General features: G+C 43.4%; 1 protein-coding gene across 1 annotated transcript; it reads left to right on the forward strand.

Moving 5' to 3' along the window:
* Positions 1 to 315: 315 nt before the first annotated feature.
* LOC130736523 (uncharacterized) lies at positions 316 to 981 on the forward strand. The gene has a single exon (XM_057588346.1). The coding sequence runs from the start codon at positions 316 to 318 to the stop codon at positions 979 to 981; it is 666 nt and encodes a 221-aa protein (XP_057444329.1).
* The last annotated feature ends 9,157 nt before the right edge of the window (positions 982 to 10,138 follow it).

The following is a 10,138-nucleotide window of genomic DNA, read 5'->3' on the forward strand; positions in this document are numbered from 1 at the left end:
TCGCCGCCTCCTCCTCCTATTCCGACGCCTCTGTTGCCTTCTCCGCCATCCTCGCTTGAGCGACAGGGATCCCCGACGCACTCACCGGAGGTCTCGGGAGATACAACGCCGGTGGCTCAGGCTCCGATCACTGACCGCGATTGGAGACGCCTGATCCGCAATGTTGATGACATACGACAGCGGAATGATTACTTGCAGGAGCAGCTAGGGTACTATCATCATGAGAAGTAAGACGAGGGATAGCGAGAAGCAGAGGCTGTTGCAGAGTTCGAGCCGTTCTCGGCGACGGTGAGGGAAGTGGCCATCCCAGACAACATGAAGAACCTTGTTCTAGAGACGTACAGTGGGAAGACCGATCCAAAGGATCATCTGCTTTATTTTAACACGAAGATGGTCATAAGCTCAGCTTCCGACGCGGTGAAGTGCAGGATGTTCCCGTCGACGTTTAAAGGTACAACGATGGCTTGGTTCACAACTCTACCTCGGGGATCTATCACAAATTTTCGCGACTTCTCGTCGAAGTTCCTTGTTCAATTCTCTACGAGTAAGATCAAGCAGGTAACGATCGACGATTTGTATAACGTCCGCCAGTCAGAGGGTGAAACTTTGAAACAATATGTGAGGTGGCTCAGTGCAACATCTGTTAAGATTGAGGAGTCGGAACCGCATGCCTGTGCGCGAGCTTTTAAGAATGGATTGCAGCCGGGGAAGCTGAACAGTAAGTTGAGTCGTAAGCCTGCTCGGTCAATGGCGGAAGTACGTGCTCGGGCTAACACCTACATCTTGGATGAGGAGGACGACGGTTTCAAAAGGAAGCGCGCAAAGATGGAGAAGGACGGCGACCATAGGGATGTCTCGTCGATGGGTAAACAGAGGTGGGGAAAAGGGGAAAGCAGTAAGCGGCAGGATAAGAGGGGCAAGTCATCTAAAATATTTGTAAAAGAACAACTCTACCCAAAGAACGAAAGCTTTGAGCGTTGACGCCCGTGGCGTCAAGCCGATTCTCGCCGGCGGGAAGAATCGGGCAAAAGTCTGAGTGCACATCTGACGGAATTGCTCCAAGAGGTCAAGGCGACACACGCGGTCGAAGAGGGCGAGAAGGAAGCTAACCCGCCTCGGGCGGCCGTGGATAAAACCAAGTGGTGCGAGTACCATCGATCGGCGGGTTATGACACCGGAGATTGCTTCACGTTAAAAAACGAGATTGAGATATTAATCAGGACGGGACGCTCACAGTTGAATGATCGAGGTGATCGCTGGCAAGGCGAACACCAGCAGGGGAATCACTATAAAGGGAGTCGTCAGCAGGATGACCGCCGGCGAGATGATTGTCGTCAATCGCCAGCAACCGACAAAAAGGAGACATTGGCAACAAGAAAGAAGGGAGCTGAAGAAACCTTCAACAAAGATCTCGAACCGCCAGTGGGAACGATAAATACAATCGCCGGAGGTTTCGGTGGAGTCGGTGACACACCTTCGGCAAGGCGCAGGCACGTTAGGGCGGTAACGTCAGTGCAAGAGAATGCAACTCCGTTCGGTTTTCATCACCCGGACATAGTGATATCATCGGCAAATTTCGAGGGAATCAAAACACACAAGGATGATCTCGTGGTGGTAATGGTAAGGATCCATAACTTTAATGCTGAGCGTTTCCTGAACGAAGAAGATGTAGAGCAAGATAAAAATGTTAATAATCCTTAAATCAGCCGTGTAAGAACAATCTATTTTTCTAATTTTCTTTATGACTGCATGATTTAATGAATGAACGAGCAAATACACAGTGAATGGATAAATGAATGAATGAATGAGCGAGTCTAACGACCCGCTACGTGTCTCGCCCTATGTTACGTCGCCATTTCGCACATGTCTCCAGTGCTTGAATCTGAGTTTCGCGTGAATAACCTTGAGAGTGTGCTGGGTATAGCTAGGGCTTTTGCTCAGCCTTTGACCGAGGCTTTGTTCACACGCTTTTCCCATAAGATCAGGTGTGGCCCCACCAGCCTTATTAGGCGGGGACTTATGGTTGCTAGGGACCGAATGGCCATGTGGGTTGCCCAAGGCTTGGCCTAGTTAAAAATACTCCCCCGCGTTTCGGGGAGACTTGACTCGCCCATATTTTGGGGAGGTTCTTGGGATAAGAAGCTTATCCGCACACGTCGCCAACGGGTGGCTTCGGTCAGCGCCGGACTTTCCAGAGCGATCCCCAGACATCAAGGTCGTGTTAGGATCGCCACCTTCAGGGAATTTTTCCCACCAGGCTGTCGTCTCAATTCAGTTGAGGGTTAGGAGTATTGCTGAGAATATCCTTGTATATTTTATTTGTTAAAAGGTTTTACATTCGAGGGATGCCTCGTTAAAAAACTCCCGTGGTGGAGAAAAAGAGTGCATCTTTATTTTTGTCCTAGTTCTTCAGTCTCCTCGCCGCGCCCTTCCTCTGTCGCCGGCTCCCTTGATCAGAGCACCACACCTAACACCCCATCCTTCGGCTCGTCGCCCTGCTCGACGACTCTACAGTAAAAGAGGGAGGCTTTCCTAGCTCGTTCTCTCGTCCGACGCGTTGGTCTGCCTTTGTTGGCCTCATACCCGCGGCCTCCGCTGGGTTCTCGCACTTCATATTATTCCTTCTCTTATCCTGAAGGCACTCTAACTGGTCCCCTTCTTCCTTCGTCTTCCAATTACCCTGAGTCAGACCAACTTCCCTGCTTGCCCCCTATAGCTCCACCTTTTTCACCTTCCTTCTCGCCAACTTTACTGGCCTATTGAATGTGGGAAATCATCGGAGCGTTGCCTCCTCTTGTTCCCAGCAAAAGAGTCCACGTTGTCCTCTTCCAACCTATCCAGGCGCCCTTCCTACTCGGTGGTAAGCCTAGGCTCAATTGCTAGCACGCCCATACTGGATGCGTCCATATCCCAATTCTCCCAACGCCTCTTATCAATGGTGCAAGTAGGTTGTTCATTCTGCCCTGTCTCTCGGCTTTCTCTGTCCTAACTTCGATCTTTTCTTGACCTTTTTACGCTTTCGCTGATCTGTTGCTCCCGCCTGCTCGCGGCTCTAGCCCTGTGCAGCTGGCTGTTTCCTGTCCGCCCTTAGAGACTTCAATTTCATGACACCTGTGCCCATCATTAACTCCCTTCTTACCATATAAACTAAGGCAGTTGATGTAGCATTCCCTTGCCCCTCGCTGATCTACTGCGATTTTCCCTACTTTACCGCAAATTAGTGGGAACTTTACCGCCAGGCGAGCCGTTGATATCACTGCGCAGAGGCGATTCAACGTGTTCCGTCCTATGATGACATTGTATGCCGCCACAACCTGCAAGACCAAATACCTTATGCGCAGAAGCTCAGCGTTTTCGCCAACCCCAAAGACCGTAAACAAATCCTCGTAGCCGCGCACCTGGACCTGCTTCCTAGAGAAACCTACTAGGGTCCCCGTGTACGGCTTCAAATCCTTGTCCGTTAGTCCCAACTGATCAAATGCATCTCTGTAAATGATATATGCGGAACTGCCCTGGTCTAGAAGCACTCTTTGCACATTAAAGCCATTGATTCTTACCATTACCACCACTAGGTCGTCTTTGTGCGTCTTAATCCCCTCAAAATCTGTCGACAATATCACTAAATCTGGGTGTTGACAACCCCGGATACTCTTGTACCGATGCTACCGCCTTATCATGCTTTCATCTCGTCGTCGACCTGTTGCCGCCCTCGCCGAAGCCTCCTGCGATTGTGTTGATCGTTTTAACTGACGACTTGACATCGCTGTTGAAAGTTTCTTCAGCTCCTTTCTTCCTTGCCACCTTCGTCCTCTTCGTCCTCTTCCTGCCTGTTGGTCCTTGTTTGATTCACGGTCTGTTGCTCGTGATCGCCTCGCTCTGATCAGCCTTCCGACTTTGCCTTTCAACGTGAAACAGTCACTGGTGTCATGGCCTTCCAAGTGGTGATATTCGCACCACTTTGTCCGGCCTTCCAGCCTTCTCCATGAATCAATTCCATTTTTACCACTCTCGATTGCTTGCGTCACCTCCACCTCTTGGAGCAACTTTGCCAATTCTTCGTTCGAGCACCTCTTTGGCCTCCCACGCCGTCGAGGGCCGGTTGTCCGCCGCGGGCGTAGACGTTCAACGTCCTCCTTTCTCGAACAGGGTTGCTTCCCTTCGAATTTCTCAACAAATTGCACGACCTCCTTGTCCTTTCGCGTACTAGTTGCTTCCTTTCTCCGTATCCGTTTTCCCGCCAGCGACACATTCCTTCGGCCGCTTAATTTTTCCGCCTTTACTCGTTTCCTCTTGAATGCGTCGTCCTCCTCTTCTAGGATGTAGGCACTCGCCCGGGCGCGAGCCTCTATCATCAAGTGCCCTGGTTTTCGATTCAGCTTGCTGTTAAGCTTTCCCGACAGCAATCCATTTTTTAAAGCGTGCACGCATGCCTGAGGCTCCTACTCCTCGATTTTCATGGACGCATCACTGTACCCCTTCACGTATTGTTTCAAAGTTCCTCGCTCCATCTGTCGAACGTCATACAGATCTTCAATTGTTACCGACTCGATCTTGCTTGCAGAGAACTGAATAAGGAATTGCGACGAGAAGTCGCGGAACTTTGCTATAGATCCCCTTGGCAAAGCCATAAACCAAGCCTTAAATGTGGATGGGAACATCCTGCACTTCAAAACATCGGAAGCTGCGCTTATTGCCATCTGCATATTGAAAAAAAGCAAATGATCCTTTGGATCAGTTTGCCCGCTGTACGCTGATGACCCTATTTTAGTAGTGTTTTTAGGGTCATTTTTTTGGTTGTTTTGAGTCTTTTTGTTGAGTCTCATGTAGTGTTTCATGCATTCTCATGCATTTTTATTCTTTTCTTTAGTTTTTATTTCGTTTTGGTAATTTAGTAGTTTTTTAGATAGTTTTCTTGCATTTTAAGTAAAGTTTAGGACTTGCATGGTTTTGTTGTGTTTTATGAGAGACTTCTTGTGCTAATGAGCTCTTGGAGCTTCTAGAATCTTCCTTGTCTTGTTGGTTAGGTTTGGAGTGCAGAAACTGAAGGAGAAGGAAGGCCAAGAAGCATGGAATTGATGAAGAACATAAAGAGAATTGAAAAGAGGAGTTTCAGAAGCCAAAAAGTCATTTTCAGGCGAGCTAGAGCGCCTAGGCGCTGGGAGTGGGCGCCTAGGCGCCAATAGGGTCAGAGAGCATGTTTTTCAACATGCAATTGGCGCTCAGGCGCTCTGAATTGGCGCCTGAGCGCCCAGTTTCGTTAGTTTCAGCCTATAAATAAGGCTTAGGCCAATTTCTTTGATACATTTTTTCATTTCACTCATTTTTGGTCAAGTTTGAGAGCTGAGGAGAACTTTGGGGCCAAGGGAGGCTTCCAACTTGTACTTTTCCTCAGGTTTTATTTACATTTTCTTCATGAATTCACTAGCCATGAGTGGCTAGTTTACTTTTTGCTTTGGGTTAAGAGATTCTATGAAACTTTAGTTTATAAATCCTATCTCTATGCATGAGTCTTGATTCAATCTTGTATTTCAATTCCTTATTGCATGTTTAGCTTTGGTGCACCTTTGCTATAGGCTAGATTATAATAGAATGGAAATTTGTTATGATTTAGGGACATGAATTGGAATAGATCCTTCTATACTTGCTTCTAGGAATAGAGTGAGGGTAGGGTTTTGTTGGCCTGAATAACCATGCTTTCATACCTCTTATGAATGATTAAGTACGCAAGGAATTGGGCTTAACTTTCAATTTGAGAGAATTACTTTTATGAGGAATCAACTAGTAAGTACATAGGCTATAACAACAAGAGTGGAATCAAGGATTCACATGCATAGGATAGGTGGACTAAAATAGATTAGATGATCAAACACCCAAGGCAATTTTCCATCAATTGTTATTTACATCATTTTCAACATTGCTCTTTTGCAAAACTTTCATCACAATCAACCAAAACCAATTACTGAATTTTACTGTTTAAAGAACTTGCAAACTTTAGGCTTAAATCAATAATTCTCACTCACAATCCCTGTGGTTCGATAATTTAAAACCCGGAGGTATTCGTACACTTGCGAATTGACCAACATACGCTGCCAACACAAGCATCCTCATGTCATCCGGTATAGCCACCTCTCTCACCGCCGCTGAGAACGGCTCAAACTTCGCGACGGCCTCGGCTTCCCTCACTTCTTCACCCCACTGTTTGAGGCGATAGTTCTCTAATTCCTCCTGTAAACAATCGTTTTGCAGTCTTACGTCACCACCTCGTGCATGGTGCACCTCTTTGCGGCGCAACCTCCTTCTTGAGCGACGCGGTGGGGAACCATTCCTCTGCTCCAGCTCGTCGCTGCACCGTTGGCGACGTGACTCCATCAAGTTCCGTCAGATGACTAGAGTTTAAAAAAAATCCAAAAATCGAAGTAAAATTGCACAGAAAATATGATTTCTCTCGACCAAATCACAATCCACGTAGTCCGGGAATCGAAATCTATCGATCCCCACAGACGGCGCCAAATGATATATCCAATAACATAGAGATGAGGTACGGTACCTAGGGTGAAAGGATCGTGACGTGAGAATCTAGAGAGAGTTTAGAGCATAACCGCTTAGAGAGAGAAACTAACCGAATTTCAATCTTGTTATTTGTCAAATGAGCTAAGAGTCCCTTACAATAATTGGTAACCGTCCCCTATTTATAGATTTGGGAGTTGGGCTTGGCGCCCCGAACTTCCCTTAATGGGTCAGTTGGGCCTCCCGGGAGAAGGCCCAATATTCCGGCTTGCACGTCGCCTTGGGCTGGCGCGATTGGGCGAGGGACCCTAGGGTCTTGCCCAGTCCACATGAATAACTCTTAACAACTAGGTACAATACTAAACGTTTCCCCGTGTTACAAAACAAAGCATGACTCCCATAACTAAACCACCTATAAAAGACTAGCTCCTCCGACTAACCCTTGCAAGAACCTCCACTATACTCGGCACCTGAACGATGTCGCATAGAACATCATTCCAACAGAAGGGTCAGCACTCATATCATATGGATAAGCATAATAATAAATATTGTAAAAGCTTATCTATGTTCCACATAAATTTTTCACACTTCACTAACAAATAATAAATTATGTAATTTAATATAATCAATTAATCTCACAGTTATGACAATACTCCATAATTCATAGCATCAAGTAAGCAAATATTATTGTCTCCAATTACCACAACATCAAATCTCAAAAAAAAAAAATTACAATTATCATTAATTAGCATCAACATCTCCCTAACACATATGACTCAAGTGAGACTCGTGCAAATGCATTTGGTACCAAAGTTGTTATCCTTAGCGGTATCACCGCGTCCACTCCAGACAGATAACCACCAATAAAGCCCTCGCTCTAGGCTTCAAAACCACTCCAGTTTTGGAACAAGTCACTAGCCTCCACGAGAACTAGCAAACATTGCCTCTTGACAACTATGCAGTGTATTGTGCAAAACTCAACTACCATATGCATATTCAGACCATCTCCAAGTCTTAATTATATTAGCATATTCATCACCAGCTCAACAATTCAAATCATCTCCAATTTCACAAAACAAACACTTACATGTTATCAATCACACAACTTGCAATCAGAGTAACTTAACAACTTAACACATAACATCAATTTAGAAATAACATCATATAATGAACTATTAAACATATGTAAATTATATATAATGCATGTATAACAGGTTATGCAATTATTATACAAAAAATGGATTCTTCCTAATTTTCCCCAAAAATTCGTCATCTCCCTGCACCATCCCCCTCATGCGCGCGCTACCGTGCGCACCACTACCTACATGTGCCACCTCCCTTGCGCGCAACCCTCGTCATGGCCGCGCGCCACCACGCCTTGCGCATCACCACGCGCGCGCACCACATCTTTTTTCAAAAACAAGATTTGCACCTAAAATGACTCATTTTATTCAAAACGATTATAAATTGTACAGCAACTTAGGCCAATTTTTAAATACCTCAAATACAATAGGAAAAATCCAATATTTTTATCATGGTTCCATATACATGTTTTGTAAATCCCTGTAAAGTTTTAAGTCAAAATTCGAAGTACAAAACTCAGGAAAAATCTAACACTAACAGTAGTGCGTGAGAAACGAGACAACTTAATCTATCCTCACTGAAACGCATATAACTCGAGCTACAGACGTCGGAATGACGTGAAGCCAGCAGTATAAGCTTAATAACAGAAAGGGCTACAACTTTTATGAAGACTACTTCTTCAAATTCGGTCAATAACACAACTCGAAATAGGGTTCAAGAGCCCGAAAATTTCTACAGCCTCATGCGCGACGCGCTACCCCCTCTCTTCCACCCACATTTCATAACCATAAATTCAACTATCCTCCTTCAGTTTAGAAAAAATTTGCATCCTAGGGTTCCTAAATCAGGCTTTCTATCATTATCCACTATCATACCAATCCAGAGAACATGAATTCAAATCCTTACCTCTTGTAGATCAACTCTAGGTTTTCTCCACTTTTTCTCTTCTCCTCCCCCTTTTCACGTGTTTCTTGTTTTGCTCCTCTTTTTCTCTCTTTCACGTGTTCTCTCCTTCTGCTCTTCTAATCCTCATTTTTCTTTCTCTCTCTATTTATTTCACTCTTAACCCTAAACTAGTAACACTAGTGGGTTCCACTCCTAACTACTCCCACCAAAACCTAACAACCTTATTTATCTATACTAGTATACCTACCCGTGCCATGCACGGGTAATATTGTTTGAAATTTTGTGAAATTATTATATTTGAAATACTTGTGGAAAAATTATATTTAAACTGGTTCAATTTTCTTGTGCTTGTTTTGTGGCTAAGTAATATATTACAATTTATTTTCAATATTGTATTAAGCAGATGATAATGAAATATATATTGCAAATGAAAATTTAGATTATAAGAACAATATCTTGAATTTAACAAAACGACTCATTTCATATTTGAAAATGATGACATTTAAACATACATTTTATCGGTGAATATTCTCTATAAAAATGGAAACAATTGCTTCTTTTTCAGTTGTTATTTCACCATTCTAATCACATTTGTATACAAATCGACCCTTGTACTACATCTCATTGAAGAATATTTCCAGATTTGTTGAACATATATCAATTCCAAGGCTTAAGCAACCATGTCTTGAACATACAAACAAATATATAATGATTTTTCTTCAATTTTACTACTATATTTTATAAATTTCTATTTTGCAAATAGACTACTCACCAACTGGTTAGTTATTACATTCCTTCAAGATCATCTTGTTGTGATATCAAGTGTGTGTAAATCTCACATTAGAAGGTAAAAGGGCTCATACACATAATGTCTTAAAGTTTTAAATCCACTTGTTGTTTACTCTTTAGCTCAATGTGATGACTCTCTGTAGTTTTAATCATCTTCTTTGGTTTATCAGTGGTAAGAGAGCCAATAGTTGTTTGGTCATGGTGACCAGCTCCTTGTGTCGAAAGTTTTCATGGCAATGTTGTGACCAGACGACCTGTCTCGTTGATCAGCCCAACGTCGGTGCAAGTATTTAGAAGCTTTCGCTTTCGTTTGAGATACACTCACACTTGAGGGGAGATTGTTGTGATTTCAAGTGTGAGTAAGTCTCACATTGGAAGATAAGAATAACTTAGAGCGGTTTATAATTGAGGACCCACCGAAAACTTAGGGTTTTAGGTGAAAGATGTGGTGTCTAATCCACTTGTGGTTTGCTTTTTAACCCAATGTGACTTTACCCAATTAAATAATCATAAACTATAAAAAAATCTCATTGTGGATTTAGATATTTTTTCTTCAAACCCTTCTTCGTTTCTTACTCTAAACACAGCCGCATATAGCCGGTCATATGTAAAAACATGATTAGAAAGATAACAACATTCAATAAAGACTGCCCTTAATTTTTATTAATAGTCATGACAAATTATAGTGATATTCGAACGGTCTTCTATCAAACTTCAATAGAAATTATGAATCAGAAAGAACTAAATTCATTTTGGAAAAGAAGATTTTATCACCAACATTAATATAGTAATTTTTTATCAGTTGCATTACATGTAAATATTTTGTGCTTATTATCTCTATGAAACATGTTTT

The sequence above is a fragment of the Lotus japonicus genome, chromosome 2, assembly GCF_012489685.1.
Source record: "Lotus japonicus ecotype B-129 chromosome 2, LjGifu_v1.2".
Lineage (NCBI taxonomy): Eukaryota > Viridiplantae > Streptophyta > Magnoliopsida > Fabales > Fabaceae > Lotus > Lotus japonicus.